Below are 22,811 nucleotides of genomic sequence, written 5' to 3' on the forward strand. Positions count from 1 at the left end.
CAATGTTCATTTTTTTTTCATTTTATTTTTAATTGTACAGAAGGAAAAAAGAAAATGCTTAAAACATGAGGTTTTCTTGCATAATACTGGAAATTATTGTTTGTACATGGTACACGTGTTTTCTTTAGTAGTGTGATGACGATCATGACTTTGAAGCCCTGAAAGTTACTGAAGTGCCTTCTGAATTAAGGATTTAATTAAGGCCACAATACCTTTTTAAATACCCAGTGTTGTTTTTTTTAAAAACTTGATATTCCTGTATGGTGCATATATATGATACAGTTACCCAATATGTTGAATAAATGGGCACGCCAAAAATTCTTAATTGATATTGATAATTTCAGTTTTTCCCTTAACAATTTACAAAATGTTCTGTGCTTAGTTAAGGTTTGGTATATTTTGTTTATATTTTCTTTTATTTTTTATATCCTCTCTTTAAACTGTATAAAATTAAAATACCAAATTAGTTCCTTAATTAGAGGGCTTAACTTTTTCTTTTAAATCCTTAATGAATCACAGAATTCAGTATATCTGTGCATATACGTAATCCTATTTCATATTATTCCAAATAGAATGTCATCTAACTGCATTAGAAGAGCGAATAAGACCTATCTCTAATGCATTTTATAAACTGTTATAGTTTGAATCCCTTCTCAAGTCCTCTATTGAAAAATAATTGGCTTGCCTTATAAATTCTTATATTTGACCCTAACTGAAAAATTATTTGTATTGTACATATATAGTCTAGGTAAATTAGAGCTTTTAGACCATTACCTGGCATTTATCATTATATTTAAATAGTAACTTGGAGTCAGACCCATTTCTAGAAAGTCCTCATTGAGTTGCATATTTCTGTCAGGCCTGAGTCACAAACCTCATAGGCTATTTGAACTATCCAGAATGCGTGAATATGTAGTTTGGTATCTTAGCTTTGTTTGCATCTCTTTCTGAGGGCTCTCAGCATTTAGGTGGTGGAGCTTAACTATAATATAATTTGGGGGATATAATTTTCTTGATTTTAGTTTATTGGATTCTTCTAAATGCTTTGCAGTCTGCTATGGTTAACTGAAAAATGCGCTTATCTGGTTAGTAGTGCTGATAAAACAGGCTTTTCACAGCAACAATTTAATAGAATATCAGATTTGGAAGGGACCTCGAATACCATTTAGTGTAGCCTCTCTACCTGGTGCTTGACTGCAACATCCTAAATTTGTAAAAGAAGGGAGAAAATAAAATCAGTAATGGTAATTTCCCCCGCAAGGATGTTTTCCTTGAGTGTTCTTTCTTCTCGGTTGAATTATTTGAGGTGCTCCTTTCTCACCTAAGTATTATTGAATGAATGAATGAATGTGCAAGTAGGATCGACAAGTTTGAGAAAAAGTTTTAAGTGGCATATTTAAATTCACTGATAGCCAGTGTTTTGGCCATTTTATTTCTATTTAAAGCAAGTGTTTGAAAATAAGCATCAAATCTAAGCAAGTCCAGTAACACAGCAATACAGACTCAAAATTAAGCTTCACTTTTGGATTGTGGAAGCGCATTTCCTGTAGAAAGCACCTTACAAGCATTAGTGGGAGATTTGAGGGAATCATCTGCAAATACTAAGTTTTTTTAGCTGTAGACAGTGAAGTATAGAATAGGGCCAAAGGAAATTCGTGGGAAAATTCAGGTTCAGATACTGCTTGCTTTACCATCTTTTTACATATCTTATTTGCTAAAGGTCCTTCATCCCCTTTAATGATCAATCTATGATAGATACTTAATCAGATACTTACTGATATTAAGGAGATGTTAAAGACATTATCTAATCAAGACGCTTATAGGATCAGTGTGATTTAAAAAATGGGGAAATTATGTGAGTGGCTGGTTTTTCAAGACACAGGAGCAAAACCTCAAGATCGGTTAATTTTCTGGGCTCTAGAATACAGTGTTGTCCAACAGAACTTTCTGTGAGGATGAAAATGTTCTCCTACAGTAACCAGTAGCCACATCTGGCTATTGAGCACCTGAAATGTGGCTAGTGTGACTGGAGAACTGAATGTTTTAACTTACATTTAAATAGCTACCTGTGGCTCCTCTTTGCTAATTCAGAACTATTGCATTATAGAATTTCCATTTACCTACAGCACTTTCAGAGACACTGAAATGAAATACTTCAGCTACCCTAAGATTATGTTAATGTCTTACTCACTGAAATTAAGCTGAAATTTACTGAAATTCAAACAAATTATGAAATTATTGGCTAATTTTAGGCACCAAAGCTTCTGGATTTACGTGGTTCCAGAGAACATAAAGGATTTAGGTGTGTGACAAGTTTGACTGGATTGAGTAAGGTTTGGGTGGTGGGGAGGGAGGGCCTAGAGTGAAGTGAAGAGTGGGGTGAGGTGAGGTGAACCAGATGAAACGGAGCTAACTGAGCTCAGGATGGAACTTCATTACAGAAGCAAGTTACTCGTCTTCTGTCACCACCTCCTAACTTTTTAGTTTTCTTCTAGTCTTAAGGTCTTGGTATTTGTAGGAACTGGAAGTAAGAGTAGACCCATGGTCTGGAAATGTTCTGTGTCCACTGTAGGCCATTGGCTTCCTTACAGAGTTCTTGGTGGAAATGAAGATGTTTCTTCAAAGCAGCTTTTGCCTGAGGAAACAACCCCACCCACAATCACAATACTGATTAAGCATCCTAGAAATTGTCCTTGTAAGCTCGTGGAAGAATTTTGGATTTCAGTCATCATCAGTTAGACTTGGGGCTACTGATCTTGCATTTTAGTGGAAGATCATACTCTGTTCATTTAGTGACTTTACATATGAGGTTTAGAGTATCATGATCCTCCTACTAGGAAAGTAAAAGGAAAGGTGTAACAGTTCTTAAATTTGTATCGCTGGAAGGGACTTCCTTGTTTTGGAGATGAAGAAACAGGCCAGAGAAGTTAAGTGTACCTGGGCCAATGTCACACAAGTGAAGACGAGATCAAGCTAGTTGGCATCAAGTTCTCCTAACCCTTGCTGGAATGAGGCTCTTTCACACCCCTCGTGTACCCCTTTAATTACTTGGTGTTTTGCTTTCACCTACTTGGATTAGTGTTGCAAAATTGCTCAACTTGCCCTCGTACTACTTGCCAGTTTTCTTTTTGTGGAAAACTGCAACTCCAGTAGCTTGCTGTTGGTTTCAATAGTTATGAACCCAACCCTACTGCTATGATACATGGTACACATAATTTTAAAATGGAATCAAGACTTCCCTAATGATCTGTTTTGTAATTCGCGTAACAGCTGAGGAATGTTTCAGGAGAGGAACAACTCAAGGTTAGGTGGAAAACCTTGAAATAGAGTTGTTCTGGCTTCCTTCTTTTTCTGGTCCCCTAAAGAGTATTTATTAGCTCAGATTAAGCTTAAGTTTTAGAAAATTACTTTCAAGGGGTAAATTGTTTACAGTTAAGATTGGAATTGTGGTTTTCTGTGTTGGGCTTCTTTACCCTTCACTTTTAATGGTTCTAAAGGGGGATGACTCTTGCCTTTACTAAGAGGGGAAATTTATGATATAGCCACTACGGAGGACCTGGTTTTTAAAGAGTCAACTGAAACCACTTTACTCAAGAGATTCTATTAGCAGAAAGATGCAGTGATCATAACTATTGCAAGAGAACAAAGGGGGAAATGCTGTTGGCCCCTGATGGCTGATTCTGGGCTATTTCTCCTAACAAGGCCTACCTCTCTGACTTCATCTGGAATATTCTTTGTGCCTTGTTCACTTCATTCCAGCCATGCTTTCTTTCTTTTATTCTTCCACCATGCCAGCCTCATTCCTTTCTTTGAACTTTTGCACTTGCTGTTTACCTACTGGAATATTTTTCTTCCAGATGTTTATGTGGCTAACTCGTTGTCATTCAGGTTTCACCTTATGTATCACCTCTTCTAAGGTGTTACCCTGGCCGATCCGTCTGAACCAAACCTCCTGCAATCCTATCACATCTTTAAAGAATTTCTGAATAGCATTTATTGCCAGCTTAAAAAATCTTTGTTTAGAGTCTGTCTCCCCACCCCCACCCCTAGAATGTAAATGCCGTGGGAGAAGAGACATCTGTCTTGTTTACTCCTGAATTCCCAGTGTCCAGAATAGTGTTTGGCACATAATAGGTACCCAATAAATACTTACTGAGAAAGGTACTGGTTCAGGACCAGGGAGTCTTAGATCTCGTCCTGGTACTGCCCCTAAGTCACTGTTAGCCCTAATCAAGATCCTTCTCTCTGGGACTTGGTTTTCTCATCTGTGAACCAGAGGGCTGAGATAGATGATCTGTAAACTCCCTTCTAGCTTCCATATGAGTTCTTTAAGCCACCAAGAAATTCTGTGACCTTTGCAGCAGGAGAATCTCTATTTTTTAGTTCTTCCAAACCATGCTATGGGAAGTGGGAAAACTTCACGTGCCCAAAGGCAGTGCAAAGCTAGTACTAGTAGCAGGCAGTCAAGCCTTTGAACAATCCCACTACTGCAACTGTTGCCCAAATAGCAAATACCTGGCTTGTTCCTGGACTTGTTTCATGGCTTCCTCCAGAGCCAGCCTTGCTGCTTCCTCTTCCTTTCGCCGTCTGTCCTCTGCTTCCAGCCGAGCCTTCTCTTCTGCTTCCTGTTTCCACTGCTGATACTCCAGCCGTTCTTCTTCAGCCATTTCCATCAGGCGCTTTTGTTCTTCTGCTAACTGCATTTCCAATTCCTTCTGCCTTTGCTTCTCTGCCTCTGCAGAACAGAAAGGCAGGTAGGCTCAGCAGGGGTCTCATTATTGGGGAAAACAACTCTCTGATCTGACTCTCAAGTCTGTGATTCCCAGGGACTCCCAATGAGATATTCTGTAGCTTACCTGACAGCAGGTTGCCAGATCCTCTGTGGGGATTACCTTGGGTTAACTTACTAACTTAAGAGCCCTTTATCAAGCACCTACTATGTGCAGTGCACTGTGTGCAATGAATACAAAACCTCGGGGAAGAAGTTTCCAGAGCCTGGTACGTTCATGGGTGGTATGCAGATGGGTTGGGGACAGGTGTCACAGCAGGGTCTGGAGAAACTTGGTGCTTACTCAGCTGGACTGACAAGTCTACAGAGTGTCATCTGTTAAAGTGCTTTCCTATTCCTCAAACGTGAGGCTGTAGAGATTCCACACATCACCTGAAAGGCTGCCCTGAAGCTATCCAGATGTTTGACTGTTTCCATCTGCTAGGGAAGGACGCAAGGAGCCAGGGCTATGTCTCCAATTTAGGCAGCTTCTGAGCAATGCTGGAAGGGCAATGAGAGGGGCAGGGTCCCACTTCAGGAGATTACTGAATTGGGAGTGGGACCCAAAAGTCATTTCCACAAATGAGTCTTTCTTGTTTTGATCTAATAACTCACTAGAGTCACACATATTAAATCACTTTGAAAAAAATCAGCTTATCCATTTAGAGTGCTTCACACTGAGACCTAGGATAGGAATAACTCTGGGGAGAGTCAAATGAACACCCACAGTGGGATAAATATACTTCTGTCCCAGATAGATGGGCGTTGCAGAGAGCTGAGTCCCCCTCACCAGCCTTCTTGGCTTCCTCCCGCTGCTTCTTTCTCTGCAGTTCCTGCAGCTTCCTCCAGAACTCCTGTTGCTGCCGAGCTCTCTCTTGGACCATTTGCAACTGGAGCCACTGCTCTTTCTCCTCCTTCTCCTGCCTCTGCTGTTCTTCCTCGAGTGTCTGTTTCCTAAAGCTGAGAAAACCCACAAATTGGTCAGGGAAATGGCAGAAAACACTGTCCTTTTAGGACACGCCGTGCCTCTGATGGAGGCTTTGCAGGCTGCAGGCCACACGGAGCGTCCCATTCAGAGGAGACTCGTTTTCTAAGGGAAGCCTAGCTGAAGAGCAGAAGCAAGAACACAACAGGCCTGGAACTAGAAGCCTGGAAGTTTCAACACAACTCTGTGCTCTGGCGCGGGAGCCTAAGTTCCCAGAGCCTCATTTTCCATTCTTATCAAATGGATTTTGAAATTCCTATCTCACAATGTTGTTGTGAAGATTAAATGAGCCCAGAGGCCTATGGAAGAGCCTAACACAATGCAGACACATGTGGCAAGAGGCGCAACAAATGTTTGCTGGACTGGATCTCAAAGCCCTCCTGGGAAGATCCTGTGAACATCTGTCTGGAGTAACCCTAATGGTTTAAGACACCACATCTTATCTTTGGTCCAGATTGTCCCTGGGATAACCAGGATAGTGAAAAACGAGACGTGCTGTTTTACTTCAGGGCATGAGCCTCAGAACCAGCTTTACCCCTAGTGGAAGTCAACCCTTGCCTTATCTTCTGCTTCCTATCGTGGCCGTGGCCTCCGTGGCCGCCGTGGCTGCCCTACCCACCGGATCTTCTGCGCGCGGTTCCGCGGCTCCAGCTCCTCCTTCATCTTCTCTGCCCGCTCCAGCTGCTCCTTCTGCCTTCTCTTCCTCTCCATCTCCAGCCGTCTCATCTCGGCCTTCTCTGCTCGCAGCCTGGCCCAGGAAGCTTTCTCTGGCTCCCTCTTAGCGAGGAGGGCCTAAGGAACCAGAATGTTCTTAGTGCAAGGGACGTACGCTAATCACGGGGACCTTGAATCGGCAGCGAGCCGTCCTCCACCCTCGGGATGTTGCCTCTAATTAGAGATTAGGTGGTTTCCACACTCTGACCACAGCTGTATAAACTCTGCCACCACTGGCATGGGCTCTGGGATCTGATCGACCTGGATCTAAGTCTCTCTCTTACTTGCTTCAGAATTTGGGGATAACTTAATTTCTCGGATATTGTCTTCCGTTTAGCTGGCTGTTACCAGAATTAACTGAAATAGTGAAAGAGACAACATAATGTCTGGTACATCGTTTGTCTAGATGCACGTTATAATCACCCAAGGAGCTTTCAAAAAGTACTTGAGGCCAAAAGCCCCACCCAGACCAATTAAATGAGAATACCTAGGTGGGAGGCCTTGGTGGGTTTTCAAAAATTTAATTTAATTGTTTTGGCCACGCCACAGGGCTTGTGGGATCTTAGTTCACCCACCAGGGATCGAACCCAGACCCGGCAGTAGAAGCTTGGAGTCCTAACCACTGGACTGCCAGGGAACTCCTTTTTTTTTTTTTTTTAATATACTTTTTTCTTGGTGGTTTAAAAAATATATTCCAGTGATTCTAACGTGAAGCCAGGGCTCAGAACCACAGGTTCTAGATAAAGGCTGTTTTAGGGGCAGACTTAGGTGTAGATGTGTCAAACTCATATTTAATCCTATGCAAATCCCCTTTTTCAATGAAACGTTCTCTTAGTTTCTGTGAAGAGCATCTTAGCTTTCTTTTTCTTCCTGATGCCTCCTCCTCAGTCAGAAATATCCTCATGAGGGGAACCTTGAATGGCAGCTCTTCCATGGGCACTCTGTGTATCCAGCTTGGGGTGGATACTTCCTTGCTTTTTAGCCTTTACTGAGGCAGCATGGTACTGTGGATTGACAATAAATCTAGAAATCCTGAGTCTATAGCAGGCTCAGCAAAGTTCTGCCCACAGCTTAAAATTTTCATCTGCTGTATAAAGCAGAATCCTATAGTCTAGGCAGCTGGGAAGATTGAGAACTAGTAAGGAAAAATCTTTCTGAAATCCTTTTTGGAAGACCACAGCCTGTAAAATAAATAAATACACAATAATTTAAAATAGTGACAAGAGCTCTGATTTTGGAGTCGAAAGATCTAAGTCTTGGCTCTACCACTTGATGGTTGTGTAACTTCTGGCAACAAACATCTAACTCTTTTAAGCCTCAGCTTCTAGGTCTGTAAAATGGGACGAATCATACCTGGGTCACAGGTGTGGCTGTAAAGATTAAATGAAATTCAGCAGAGTTGTACCATATTTGCATGTAACTTATGCGAGTTTAACCATAGTGGTTTAGCTGTGGGTACGTTTGCAGTGTTTAAAGGAAAGGGAGATAGATGTGTGTGTATAAGTTACCCATGGCCCAGAGGTGTGCCACAGAAAAGCAGATTAGGAATGGAGGAATTTCTGCAGCTTTTGAGAGGCAAGCAATACATGAACTCCAGGCCAAGTCAAGAATATGTGCTTGGGGCTTCCCTGGTGGCGCAGTGGTTGAGAGTCCGCCTGCTGATGCAGGGGACATGGGTTCGTGCCCCGGTCCGGGAAGATCCCACATGCCGCGGAGCGGCTGGGTCCGTGAGCTATGGCCGCTGAGTCTGCGCGTCCAGAGCCTGTGCTCCGCAGCGGGAGAGGCCACAACAGTGAGAGGCCCGCGTACAGGGAAAAAAAAAAAAAAAGAATATGTGCTTGGCTCTGAGGCCTGAATTCACCTTTCCTTGTAACTGTGAGGCCTGTACCTCTCACAAATGGGTGCTGTGCCAACTTTCTGCTCTTTAAGGGTGGGTACCTGCCCTAGTAGTTTGAGAGCCTCACAGAATACATCATTTCAGAGGGGCTTTGCCACCCTGTGTCTTTGATCAGATCTGGCTTCTTAAAGGGTCAGAAGGTACCAAAGTAGAACAAATAAAGCCACTATGTAGTAGAGCTGTTTCAGTAACTGCAATGTAATTCAGGGCAGTTTTTCCCACCTCTGCAGTTGCACCAGTGAGGACTGAAATCCCTCTGGCCAAGGTGAGAATATTGGACCCTACCTTGGAAGGGTCCTTATGGCTTCCCTCTTCTTCAGATTCCATGTTTCCAGGGACAGTTGCAGTCTGGGTGGGCGATGACCTTCCATCTATAGAAACTTGGCTCTCAGGGGCATCAAATTTGGAAGAAAGCCAAGGGTCCTCTACAACAGAGCCTGAAGGAAAGAAACTTCCATCTGAGGTGTCTTTAGTTTTCTTAGAGTTAATGACATCAGGCCCACTCAGCTCTGCTACTATTTCCAGATTCCTTTCCTTCTGTGTCTTTTTCCTTTTGACTCCAGGTTTTTTTTTCTTTGGGAATTAGCTCTGATTTCTTTTCAGCCTTTGATTCCTTTGACTTTCCTGGGAGAGAACAATGCAGGATAGAGACATAGCTAATAAATGTGATCTCTGCGTCCTTTTCAGTAACTTTAAAACTTCCGTGTGCAATGGAATCACCTGGGTGCAGATTCCTGAGCCACACCCCAGAGTCTGATTCTGTAGGAATCTGCATTTTAACAACCACTCCAAGCGTTTTGAGAAGGGTAGTCCATAGACTACCCTTTGAGAAACTGCCTTATCCTACTTGGATCAACTGTAATTCAGCAGTCTTGCTACTAAAGAACTTCTGATACACCCTGACCTATGGTGGGGGTAAGACTCTCTGGAGGGAAGACCTATAGGTACAGCTGGAAAGTCATGCCTCAGGAGTCTAGCTTGAGGTTGCAGCTTTGTAACCTGGTAAAGTTTAAACCTTCCATACTCTTAAGGCCTTTTCCTCAATTCTCCTCTGGGGCCACAAGTATTTCCTTCCCCAGTCCTGCCAATGCTACCTAAGTTACGGGCGACAACGATGTAAATTCAGCAAGACTTTAAAAAGCAAACCACAAAACTAGATCTGGATGAACAACAAGGTCCTACTGTAGAGCATAGGGAACTATATTCAATGTCCTGGGATAAGCCATAATGGAAAAGAATATAAAAAAAGAATGTATGTGCAGAACTGAGTCACTTTGCTGTACAGCAGAGATTGGCACAGCATTGTAAATCAACTACACTTCGATTTAAAAAAAAAAAGATCTGATCCAGGTAACTATCCAATGTCATCCTTTTTGACAGCCTTTGATTTATTTCAAGGGTCATCATATGGCCGGGAAAGAATGAGTGTAGGTTTTAGGTTAAAGAAGGTCCTTAGAACACAACATTGTAAATCAACTCTACTCCAATAAAAATTAATTAAAAAGAAACAAAGAAAAGAAAGTCCCCAGAAGCATAGGAACCTGAATTCCTTGTGAGGTGCAACACGAGGAACCAAGAAGAAAAATGACAGCTGGAGTAACCATTCAGAGCATGTTGCAACCTTCCCCTTCCCAAATGCTCTCACGGACCAATTCTCAGATGACATATTTATTATTCACAGAGGCAGTGTTTGAGAGTTATGAGTTTGGAATCAAATGACAGGTCCAGACCCTGGGTCCACCACTTTACCTGTTTGATCTGTTTGATGTTACGCAAGTCACCCAGCCTCTCCACGTGATATAATAATAGCGCTTACTTTATGGAGCTGTGGTGGGGATTTCATGACGTCATAAATGCAGAGCTCCTAATTCAGTGGGTATTCATTTAATAGGTGTTAGTGTTATTATTGTATTTTCTCTCTTGGTGATTATAGGTCTCTAGAGTCCCCTGGTTTCCTCTATCCTTATCTCCCAAGATATTGACATGAAGTAAGGCTGCAACACCATCTCAGCTGTGGTAGTCAAGGAGGCTCAACACAGATCGTTTGTCCCATAGGATCCATGCTGATTCTCCATGGCACCTCCTGGCTACCATTAGGTGTGTTCTCCTGGATGGTCCCTTACCAACAGCAGCCTCTGCTTCCCCACGGAGCTTTCCTTCTCTCTCCCTCTTGGGTGCCTTGGACTTATCTGTCTTGGTTCTTCTCTTTCTCTTGGCTTTGTCAATCAACTCCATCTCCTAAAGGTGAAAAATTAAGGAAAGGGAACATGATATATGTAGAAAGCAAAGAAAAAAAAAACCATCAAAGGGAGATTATGTTGGGAATTCCCTGACAGTCTAGTGGTTAGGGCTCGGCGTTTTCACTGCCGGGGCCTGGGTTCAATCCCTGGTCAGGGAACTAAGATCCCTCAGGCCCTGTGGCATGGCCAAAAAACAAACAGGACTTCCCTGGTGGCACAGTGGTTAAGAATCCGCCTGCCAATGCAGGGGACATGGGTTCGATCCTCAGTCTGGGAAGATCCCACATGCCATGGAGCAACTAAGCCCGTGTGCCACAACTACTGAACCTGCGCTCTAGAGCCCGCAAGCCACAACTACTGAGCCCATGTGCCACAACTACTGAAGCCCATGTGCCTAGAGCCTGTGCTCCACAACAAGAGAAGGCACCGCAATGAGAAGCCCACGTACTGCAACAAAGAGTAGCCCCCGCTCGCCACAACTAGAGAAAAGTCCACGTGCAGCAATGAAGACCCAACGCAGCCAAAAATAAATAAATAAATTTATAAAACAAACAAACAGAAACAAAAAACAAAAGAAAATGGAGATTATGTTGAACAAGACAGAATGGCTTAGAATGGAATTCATATGGGTTCCATATGAAGCAGAAGAGTGATATTTATTTATTTATTTTAAATTTTATTTATTATGTATTTATTTTTGTCTGTGTTGGGTCTTCTTTGCTGCATGTGGGCTTTCTCTAGTTGCAGCAAGTGGGAATGGGCTTCTCATTGTGGTGGTTTCTCTTGTGGAGCACGGGCTCTAGGCGTGCAGGCTCAGTAGTTGTGGCACATGGGCTCTACAGCACAGGCTCAGTAGTTGTGGCACATGGGCTTAGTTTCTCCACGACATGTGGGATCTTCCCAGACCAGTGCTTGAACCCGTGTCCCCTGCATTGGCAGGCGGATTCTTAACCACTGTGCCACCAGGGAAGTCCCAAGAGTGATATTTAGAGAATGTGGAGCTTGTAGGAAGATCCTAAGGTTCAGCCTTTGATATAATTTCAGTTATAATTTCATAAAAAGAAAGAGAAATAGAATATACTTTATGATCTGCCCCCTTTTTTGTTTTCTTTTTCCTTTTTTGGCTGCACCGCACAGCTTGTGGGATTTTAGTTCCCTGACCAGGGATTGAACCCGGATCCATGGCAGTGAAAGCCCGAGTCTTAACCACTGGACCATCAGGGAATTCCCTGCTCCCTTTTTTGATGCTAAACCATCATCTACAGAGCTGGACCAAAGTGAAGCATTTTTCACCTTTGATAGATTGCTGTTGCCACAATTAATGGTTAACTAGTTTAAATCAAATTAAAGCCAGCTCTATTCACTGCTGCATCATTTCCTAACTTTTGGGAAACTTCAAGCATATGACCACAGCCATGTCAGTCTTCACCTTTCCCCATGGGCTGAAACAATATAGAGTTTCTTCCTAAGAGAGGATGGCCACAACTACCCACTCGGTACCTGTGACGTTGTGACATAATAAGAAATATATATTTGGTCTTTGTCGCTAGCCTCTGACACAGAACTCCTAAAATTCTTGTACAGGCATACCTCAGAGATATTGTAGGTTTGGTTGCAGACAACTCCAATAATGTGAATACTGGAATATAGCAAGTCACATGAATATTTTTGTTTCCCAGGGCCTATGAAAGTTTTGTTTACTTATGTAGTCTATTAAGTGTGCAATAGTGTTACGTCTAAAAAAACAATGTACATACCTGAATTAAAAAATACTTTACTGTTAAAAAAGTCATCTGAGCCTTCAATGGGTCATAATCTTTTCACGGTGGAGGGTCTTGTCTTGATGGCCGCTGACTGATCACGATGTTGGTTGCTGAAGGTTGCAGTGGCTGTAGAAATTTCTTAAAATAAGACAACAATGATGTTTGCCACATTGATTGACATTTCCTTTCGTGAACGATTTCTCTGTAGCATGCAATGCTGTTTGGTAGCATTCTACCCACAGTAGAACTTTCAAAATTGGAGTCAATCCTCTCAAACCCTGCTGCTGCTTTATCAACTAAGTTTATGTAATATTCTAAATCCTTTGTCATTTCAACAATCTTCACAGCATCTTCACCAGGAGTAGATTTCAACTCAAGAAACCAGTTTTTTTGCTCCTCTAGTTCTCTTGCTATTTTGACCACATCTGCAGTTACTTCCTCCACTGAAGTCTTGAACCCCTTAAAGTCACCTATGAGGGTTGCAATCAGCTTCTTCCAAGCTCCTGTTAATATTGATGTTTTGACTTCTTTCCATGACTCACAAATGTTCCTTTGTTTTTTGGCTGTGCCTTGCAGCTTGCAGGATCTTAGTTCCCCAACCGGGGATTGAACCCGGACTACAGCAGTGAAAGCGCTGAGTCCTAACCACTGGACCATCAGAGAATTCCCCACAAATGTTCTTAATGGCATCTAGAATGGTGAATCCTTTCCAGATGGTTCTCGATTTTGCCCAGATCCATCAAAGTAATCACTAGGTATGGCAGCTAGAGTCTTATGAGATGTATTTCTCAAAAAAATAACACTTGAAAGTTGAAATGACTCCTTGACATGTGGGCTGCAGAATGTTGTGTTAGCAGACATGAAAACAACATTAATTTTGTACATCTCCATCAGCGCTCTTGGGTGACCAGGTGCATTGTCAATGAGCGGTAATATTTTGAAAGGAATCTTCTTTTCTGAGCAGTAGATCTCAACAGTGGGCTTAAAATACTCAGTAAACCGTGTTGCTAACAGATATGCTGTCATCCAGGCTTTGTTGTTCCATATACAGAGCACAGGCAGAATAGATTTAGCATCATTCTTAAGGGCCCTAGGATTTTTGGAATGGTAAATGAGCATTGACCTCAACTTCAAGTCACCAGCTGCATTAGCCCCTAACATTCAGCCTGTCCTTTGAAGCTTTGAAGCCAGGCACCGACTTCTCTCTAGCTCTGAAAGTCCTAGATGGCATCTTCTTTCAGCATAAGGCTGTTTCAGCTACATTGAAAATCTGTGGTTTAGTGTGGCCACCTTGGTTAATTATCGTAGCTAGATCTCCTGGATAACTTGCTGCAGGCTTCTGCCTCAGCACCTGCTGCTTCACCTTGCACTTTTGTTATGGAGACGGCTTCACGCCTTAAACCTCAAGAACTAACCTTTGCTCGCTTCAAATTCTTCTGCAGCTTCCTCACCTCTCTCAGCCTTCATAGAATTGAAGAGAGTTAGGACCTTGCTCTGGATTAGGTTTTGGCTTAAGGGAATGTTGTGGCTGGTTTGATCTTCCATCAAGACTACTCCAACTTTCTCCGTATCAGCAATAAGGCTGTTTTGTTTTCTTACCATTCATGTGATCGCTGGAGTAGCAGTTTTAACTTCCTTCAAAAACCTTTCCTTTGCATTCACAACCTGGCTAACGGTTTGGTGCAAAAGGCGTAGCTTTTCAGTCTCTCTCAGCTTTCCACATGCCTTCCTCACTAAGCTTAATCATTTCTAGTTTCTGATTTAAAGTGGGAGACGTGAAACATTTCTTTTTTCTTGAACACTTCGAGGCCATTGTAGGATTACTAACTGGCCTGATTTCAGTATTGTTGTGTCTCAGGGAATAGGGAGGCTTGAGGAAAGGAAGAGAGGGAATGGCTGATCCGTGGAGCAGTCAGAACAGGTATTTACTGATTAGGTTCACCATCTCATATGGGCATGGCTCATGGTGCTCCAAAACAATTAAAATGGTAACATCAAAGATCACTGATCACAGATCACCATAACAAATATAATAATAATGGAAAAACTTGAAATGTTGTGAGAATTACCAAAATGTGACACAGAGGCACAAAGTGAGCCAATGCTGTTGGAAAAGTGGTGCTGATAGACTTGCTTGAAGCAGGCTGCCACAGACCTTCAATTTGTAAAAACACATTTATCTGTGAAGTGCAATAAAGTGCAACATAATAAAATGAGAGGTATGCCTCTCATTTCTGGAGCATAAACAGGAAAGGAGTGTCTTTTGTTATTCATTAACAAGCCCCTTTCAACCACACCTGAGCTTACGTTAATGGAGTTATTTTGGAAAGCCCCTAAGGAGGGGGAACCAACCACAGGATTAGAAGGTTGGACCTTTCAGCCCCCTGCCCTTCCCGCCACCTCAGAGGAGGGGAGAAGGGCTGGAAGTTGCATTAATCACCATTTGCCAGTGATTTAATCAACCATGCTTATGTAATGAAGCCTCCATAAAAGCCCTAACCAAGGAGTTCAGATTGCTTCAGGGTTGGTGAACACATCTATGTAGTAGGAGGGTGGCACACCCCCAGCTCCATGGGGACAGGAACTCCTGTGCTTGGGACCCTTCTGGGCCTTGCCCTGTGTATCTCTTCATCTGGGTGTTCATATGTATCCTTTAAAATATCCTTCGTAATAAATCTAAACTAGTAAATGAATGTTTCCTGAGTTTTGTGAGCTGTTCTAGCAAATTATTGAACATGAGGATGGGTTTTAGGAACCCCTTATTCTATAGATTGTTGGTCAGAAGTACAGGTGACAACCTGGGACTTGTGATTGGTGTCTTAAGTGGAGCAGGCATGTGGGACTGAGCCCTTAACCTGTGGGGTCTGTGCTAACTCTGGGTAGCTGGTGTCAGAGTTGAATTGTAGGACACCCGGTTGGCGTCTAGAGAGCTGGAGAATTGGTTGATGTGGGAAAATCCTTCACACATGTGGTGTCAGAAGTGATGTGAGTATAGGAAAACTGAGTTTCCTTTTAGTACCTTAGTAGAAATTAGAAATGGGTACCCCATCCTTCAGAAGAATGCAACCCAATACTGGGGTGCAGGGCATGGTGAGTGGACCACAGAGTGGATTTCAGCTCCCACTTTTTCCCTTTGCAGGTGCCCTTGTATAGTAAGCAATCTATACAACTGTACATGGCAGCCCTGATGGGAGCACCTTCCAGGTAGGGTTCTGGACCAAGCTCCTACCTAAGTGTTTACACTCACATGACTGATGTTGGTTGGTGTCTGCTGGTTGAACAGTCTTGGTTCAGTCTTCCCTTCTTTTCCTCTTGGAAGAAGAGATGTATCTATAGGATCCAGCCCCTCTGGGGAGTCAGGCCCATGTCCTGGGAGTCCTCTGTGTTGATGGTGCACATTATAATCTCTGCCCCTTTGAAAAAAGCAAAACAACAGGACCAAGCTAAAGAAGAACTCTGATGTATACACCACTATATGTAAAACAGATAAACAAGAAGGATTTGCTGTATAGCACAGGGAACTATATTCAATATCTTGTAATAGCCTATAATGGAAAAGAACTGGAAAAAAAAAAGATACGTATTGTATAACTGAATCACGTGGCAGTACACCTGAAACACAATATTGTAAATCAACTATACTTCACAGAAAAAGAAAAAAGAAAAACTCATGGACACAGAAGAGGGAAAATGAACAAACATTAATTGAGCATCTGTTTTCTGCCAGGAACTTCACTGTGGTGGGCATTTTACACACTTGGTCAGCCCTCTTTTTCTTAACACATCCCTGAATAAAGGAAATTAGAAAGTTAGTCTTCACTTTTGGGGTTCTCTCAGGCTAAGTTCTAAACCTTAGGGAGAAGGAGAAATAGTTGTTTTTTTTTTTTAATTAAATTAAATTAATTTTTTATACAGCAGGTTCTTATTAGTTATCTATTTTATACATATTAGTGTATACATGTCAATACCAATCTCCCAGTTCATCCCATCACCACCACCCCCCACTTTCCCCCCTTGGTGTCCATATGTTTGTTCCCTACATCTGTGTCTCTACTTCTGCCTTGCAAACTGGTTCATCTGTACCATTTTTCTAGATTCCACATATATACGTTAATATACAATATTTGTTTTTCTCTTTCTGACTTACTTCACTCTGTATGACAGTCTCTAGGTCCATCCCCGTCTCTACAAATGACCCAATTTCGTTCCTTTTTATGGCTGAGTAATTTTCCATTGTAAATATGTACCACTTCTTCTTTATCCATTTGTCTGTTGATGGGCATTTAGGTTGCTTCCATGACCTAGCTATTGTAAATAGTGCTGCAATGAACACTGGGGTACATGTGTATTTTTGAATTATGGTTTTCTCTGGGTATATGCCCAATAGTGGGATTGCTGGGTCGTATAGTAATTCTATTTTTAGTTTTTTAAGGAACCTCCATACTGTTCTCCATAGTGGCTGTATCAGTTTACATTCCTACCAACAGTGCAAGAGGGTTCCCTTTTCTCCACACCCCCAAGGAAGGAATAGTTTGCCTCTCTGGGGTTGCATGTTTATGACTTTAACAAAATGAAATAGGATTACCTAACTGAAATTTCTTCTATCGAAGGCTTAGCTGAAAAAAAAGTGACCTTTAAGAAAGGTTGTCACAGAAACATGCGCCTATATATCCATTTCTTTATGCCCTCTGAGTTCTATTCTTGATCAGATTCAGATACCAAAATGTCATGTACTGTGTTAGTGTGATCCCTTGTAGAACTGCTGTCACTGACCATGTGTCTGGAGGATAATTGACTTATGTTCTCTGGATAAAAAGGTCACTAAGAAAGAGCCATATGGATTGAGTAACAGCTGAAGCAGCAGCTACCGTGTGCCAGGCCTGGTCTTGGATATTTTATTTTTTAGCTAAATCAGTATTATATTTACTGAGTTGGGCTAGCACAGGGCCTTACTATAGAAACTTGAGAAATATTTATCAAATGAGGTAAATGGAATTTCCTGTAAATATATGAGTCTTTAAATCATTTAATGTCACTCTATAAAACCTATAGAAGAATACTTTAGAATTTAGTGCTAGGAAAACCTTTATTTCCCCTGAGGAACCGGCATGCTGCAAATGATAACCACAAAACCTGATCATGTTGCTCCCCTCCTTTTTTTTTTTTTTTTTTTTTTTTTTTTTTTTGGCGGCCCTCTCATTTTTGTGGCCTCTCCCGTCGCTGAGCATAGGCTCTGGACGCGCAGGCTCAGCGGCCATGGCTCACTCTCAACCACTGCGCCACCAGGGAAGCCCTTTTTCTTTTTTTTTTTTTTGCTTTCACGTTCAGTCTGAAAGTCTGAACTTTAGTCACAATGACTATAATGACTTTTGGGGAGTGTTGGTGTTCTTTTTTCTTTTCCTCCAGATTAAAAATAAATTTTTTTTGATTATCTCATCTTTCTTTTTTGGTGGATAGGGGGTTGTTATTGTAGGCAGTTTAAATCCATTTTCGAGAAGATGAGATACAAAAGTTAAAACGTGGAGTTCTTCAGATAGCTAGCTGCCTCAATACCCAAGTGCCCCGTTCCCTTTTTTGTTCCTAGAGAGCACCCAGCCTTCCTGACCCAGGAGGGAATCCTTATACCATGAGGCAGGTGAGAGCAGGTTCTAAAGTCACCAAGGCTCATGGGAGGTCACAGAGGCTATTGGTCCAGCTTGCCACTGCCAACCGGGGCTTGGGTGAAGTGACTGGGCCTGACCGGCCGAGCTGCTGGCTGATGAGCTCATAGTAAGTACATGGTGAGCACACAGGAATCACTTAATACACGTTAGCAATTTGTATTAGTATTATTGGTATTATTGATTTTACCCAGAGCTGAGTGAATGCTGAGAGGAGAAACCAAGGTTGAGCTGAGAGACCTCTGCTTTCGAGGTATGTCTGCAGAGCTCAGATATGTGGAAAAATGGAGAAAGCTGCTTCCACGTAGTTAGCGTTCCATTTCACTCTTCACCCACCCAGCCAAAGAATATGTTTAAGTAGGAAACACATCACAGTATAATCCTCCCCAAGAATCTTTGTTTCTTAGACAATAATTTAATTCTGGCTGGTAGAGCATGGGGCTGGTTAGCTGAGAATCTTCATGCCTCTTAGGAAAAAACGGAAATGAAGTTAATTAAAAAGAAAGAAAAACAAAAGTAGAGAAGTCCATGTCATTATGACTTTGAATACTTACGCCTTTTGGACAGTATCTGCCTCAGGGGTCTGCGTGTGCTCAGCCAGGGAAGCACTAAGAGGGTCAAGGGTCATACTCCTCTGCTCTGGGTCTGTGAAGACAAAGCATCCTTAATTAGCAAAGGACAGCAGACAGTGATCCCACACGTGAGAAAACGTCTACTCTGGTGAGCAGTCAACGGCATGCAAATTAGCACAACAAGGTATGTTATACCTAGGAAACTGGCAAATGCTGCAGAAACTAGTGCTGACACGTGGCAAGTGACATTAAAATCAGTAAGCCCCTTTGGGAAAGCGATGTGACAGTACATATCAAGACCTAGAAAAACATTCTTGTCTTTGATCAGGAATCTCACTCCTGTGTATTTTCATAAGGAAATAATTTAAAAGAAGAAACAAGCTTTTTGTACAAAGTTATTTATTACAACATTATCATTAATAATAAAAAATTAGAAACAGCCAAACAATGGGAAATTTATGATGCATTAATTTGACATTTAGAATTATGGTTGAAAAGATAAATCAGCATGGAAAATATGATATAATGACAAGTAAAAATAGAAAACTATAGAATTGTGTATTAAAACTGTAAAAGCTGGAAGAGAAAACAGAAAAAGGAAATAACATGCTAGATAAAGAGGTGTATGTGTTTAAATTTTTTCTTAAAACCCCAGTGTGATTATATCATTGAAAAGAAAACTGATTTAAAAAAAAAAGTTATATTCTGAGGAAGGCTTATGCAGGCTACACAGCTATTGCTGGGTGCTCTGAAGACCGTATTGGGTAGTTTTCAGAATGAGAAGTCTCCAGACTGACTTCATATTAGACTAGGCTACTTTTTATTGTAGATACTGTAAGCAATTTTTAATTATGAAACATATATTTCATTGCAGAAAATTTGGAAAACACAAGCATAAAGAAGAACCCTCCCTGCCAATCAACATATAATTATTAGAATGACTAAAAAGACTGAGTATATCAAGAGTTAACACAGATGCAGGGGAACTGGGACTCTCAATCACTGCTGGTTAGAATGTAAAATGGTACAACCACTTAGGAAAATAGCTTGACAATTTCTTAAAAAATTAAATATTGGATGTACCATAGCATCCAACCATTATTCTAGGTGTTTTACACAAAAGGAATGAAAGCATATGTCCATAAAAGGACTTATATGCAAATGGTAATAGCAGCTTTATTTGCAATAGTCAAAAACTTGAAACAGCCGAAATGCCCATCCACAGGTGAATGGATAAACAGGCTAGTATATACATACAATGCAATACTATTCAGTAGTAAGTAGAAATGAAGTGTTGATACACTCAACAACATGGATGAATTTCAAAAGAATTATGGGGAGTAAAAGCAACTAGACAAAGAAACGGTATACATGGTATGCTTCCATTTATATAAAATTCTAGAAACTGCAAACCAGTCTATAGTGACAGAAAGCAGATCGGTGTTTGTCTGGAAATGATAGAGACTGGAGTTGGGGGATGCATGAGGAAACGTTTGGGAAAGATGAAATTAAAAAAAAAATTATTTATTTGGCTGCACCAGGTCTTAGTTGCAGCACGAGGGATCTTCAATCTTTGTTGCAGCATGTGGGACCTTTTAGTTATGGTATGCAGGATCTTTAGTTGCAGCATGTAAACTCTTAGCTGCGGCATGGAGTCTTAGCTGTGGCATGTGGGATCTAGTTGCCTGACCAGGGATCGAACCCGGGCCCCCTGCATTGGGAGTGCTGTTTCTTAGACACTGGACCAATAGGAAAGTCCCCTGAAATGTTTTATCTTGATTGTGGTGATAGTTTCATGGGTGTCGACATATACAGTATCAGAACTTACCTAGTAGATTTTAAAAGTTCTCATCACAAGAAAAAAAATTGTAACTATTGCTGATTGACATTAACTAAGCTTATTGTGGTAACCATTTTGCAATATAAAGTCATTATGTTGTACACCTTAAACTAATACAACGTTATATATCAATTAATCTCAAGAAAACTAGAACCTCCCCCTACAAATCATAACAATATTTAATGTCTCAGTAGAAGAAAATTGTTGGTTGAATAATTTTATATTCTACCAAATAATTATACATAATTAAAATCTAAGGAAAAGTGAAGTTCATTGCATTAAAATCTTTATAGAAAAAGTAATATTTAACACTTAAAGAAAACATCTAATTGTACAATTTAAATAGGTGTAATTTATTATAAGGCAATTATCTCTTGATAAAGCTGCTTAAAAACTTAAAGATATATTAATACAAATAAAGTGTCTAAAACAGTGCTGGCACCTGTTAAAAACAAGAACCAAAACCAACCAAACAAACAAAAAACCCCTGACTCATGATCCCTCTACTCACATACAACTACAGTAAAATACTTTGGTGTGTATACTTTCATGCATATATAATAAATATATACTCATATTTTAATAGAGTTGATAAAATAATGTATATATAATTTTAATCTATTTTTACGTTATTAGAATTTCCCATATCATTAAATATTCTTAAAAATGATTTTAATAACAGCATAGCATTTCATCATATGGATATACCATAATAGACTTAACCAAACATGTAACTTTTAAAATTCAGGTTGTTTTGAATTTTTTTTATAACTAAAATGAACTTTGCATAGCATATCCCTGAAAGGAATGTTTCTGATTATTAAAGGACTTACTCATTGTCCACATCTATGATTACTGAAGAATGTACAGTCTTAAAGGCACAATGTCTGCTGCTGAATTGCTCCCCAGAAAATTTGTACCAATTTACACTCCAAGGAAATGGTCATTCATTCCTTTATTTATCACATGTTTATTAGATACCTACTACCTGATGGTCGTTGTGTTAGGTGCTGGGAATATAGTGGTGAGTAGGACGGATTCACACATTGGTCTCAGGAAGCTTAAATTTTAGTGGGGAAGATGGATATTAGCACAAAGCAAAACAAAGCAAAACGAAATAATTTAAAAAAATGTTTTTTGAAAGGAAGACTCTTAATATTCAATCCTCACTTCCCTCTCTCTTTGAGCAGTAGATTCTTGCATGAATTAATTGATTTTTCCTCAATTTTGTTTAAAGGTATTATAACTTTAAGAAAGATTTGAAAAGAAAAAATTTACCTGTCATCCCACCAGCATTATTCCCTTAATACTAGTTTATCCATTTTTCAGTGTTCAGTGGTGTCCGCACCACCACCCAGAGGAACTTGGGTTCTCTTCTGCCATTCCCAAATGTTAAGGGTGGCATCTACTATCTCATACATCAACCTCCAGACTTTGGAGTAGGGACAGAATTGTTAATGTACATGGTGGTTGAGGGAACTGGAAAGGTTGATTGCGGTGGTACCCTGGAATTTATTTTGTCTTGGATCATATGTAATAGTAATAGAGAGTGGGAGCTGATTTAAGTATTTTTGTGATTGAGAGGAATTCTGTGAGAGTTTCTTTCCCTAACTTGGCTGGCTTGGTAAAAGCTGTTTCATTGAACAAGTTTCACTGCTCTTCCCCACTATTTTGAACTTTGGGACAGGGCACCATATGACCAGCAGAGGGCGCGTTTGTATTGACCAAAAGATGGGGTTCTACAATTGGTGTGATTTCACCACTTTGATTAGAATTGAAATCCTGTCGCTGGGACGTGGATCATAGCAGGGTGTTTTGTTTTGTTTCTCTAGTAAAATAACCTTATATTTAGGAAGTATTGGAATAAACTAAGTCAGTACTTTGAATAATAACCTACAACTTTTAACTGCCTTAAAAAAATCTGTAAAATATTTTAGGAAGGCAGAGTATAGAAAAACGACCATATAATGATTACCCATGAACTTACCACCTACCTTTGTGAAATCTTAACATTTTGCCATATTTGATTCACATTTTTTTACTAAAGAAAACATTTAAGATATAGTCTAAGACTTTATTGTATCACATATAATCCTATTTCCCTCACTCTCTCCCTAGAGGTAACCATTCTCTTAAATTTGGTATTTATCAGTTGACTGGGTTCAGAATATGCTACCCCCAAACATGGCACCTTGGCATACTGAGTATTTTAAGCTGAAGGAATTTGAGAAAGGGCAATGTAGGTTATGAGACGGCTACTCATGTGAGAGGTAGGTTCTACTTGGAGGAAAGGGGCGCCCTTATCCCTGAAGACAGAGCGACTCTGAGAGGAACCCAAACAAACAGGCCTTGCTCTGTTTCCCCCAGTTAAT

The 22,811-nt window shown here is 40.8% G+C and overlaps 1 protein-coding gene across 1 annotated transcript in view; it reads right to left on the minus strand.

Annotated features, from left to right (window-relative positions):
• Positions 1 to 2,497: 2,497 nt before the first annotated feature.
• Positions 2,498 to 22,811, minus strand: part of KIAA2012 (KIAA2012 ortholog) — a 110,267-nt gene continuing 89,953 nt past the window's right edge. The window contains 10 exon segments of the mRNA XM_027123866.1: positions 2,498 to 2,635; position 3,925; positions 4,516 to 4,735; positions 5,559 to 5,728; positions 6,373 to 6,545; positions 8,650 to 8,940; positions 8,942 to 8,988; positions 10,488 to 10,602; positions 15,615 to 15,780; positions 18,582 to 18,672. Coding sequence (XP_026979667.1) covers positions 2,498 to 2,635; position 3,925; positions 4,516 to 4,735; positions 5,559 to 5,728; positions 6,373 to 6,545; positions 8,650 to 8,940; positions 8,942 to 8,988; positions 10,488 to 10,602; positions 15,615 to 15,780; positions 18,582 to 18,672 — 1,412 coding nt within the window.

The sequence above is a fragment of the Aethalodelphis obliquidens genome, unplaced genomic scaffold (assembly GCF_003676395.1).
Source record: "Aethalodelphis obliquidens isolate GAN/ISIS:26980383/991018 unplaced genomic scaffold, ASM367639v1 scaffold2, whole genome shotgun sequence".
NCBI classification, from domain to species: Eukaryota; Metazoa; Chordata; class Mammalia; order Artiodactyla; family Delphinidae; genus Aethalodelphis; species Aethalodelphis obliquidens.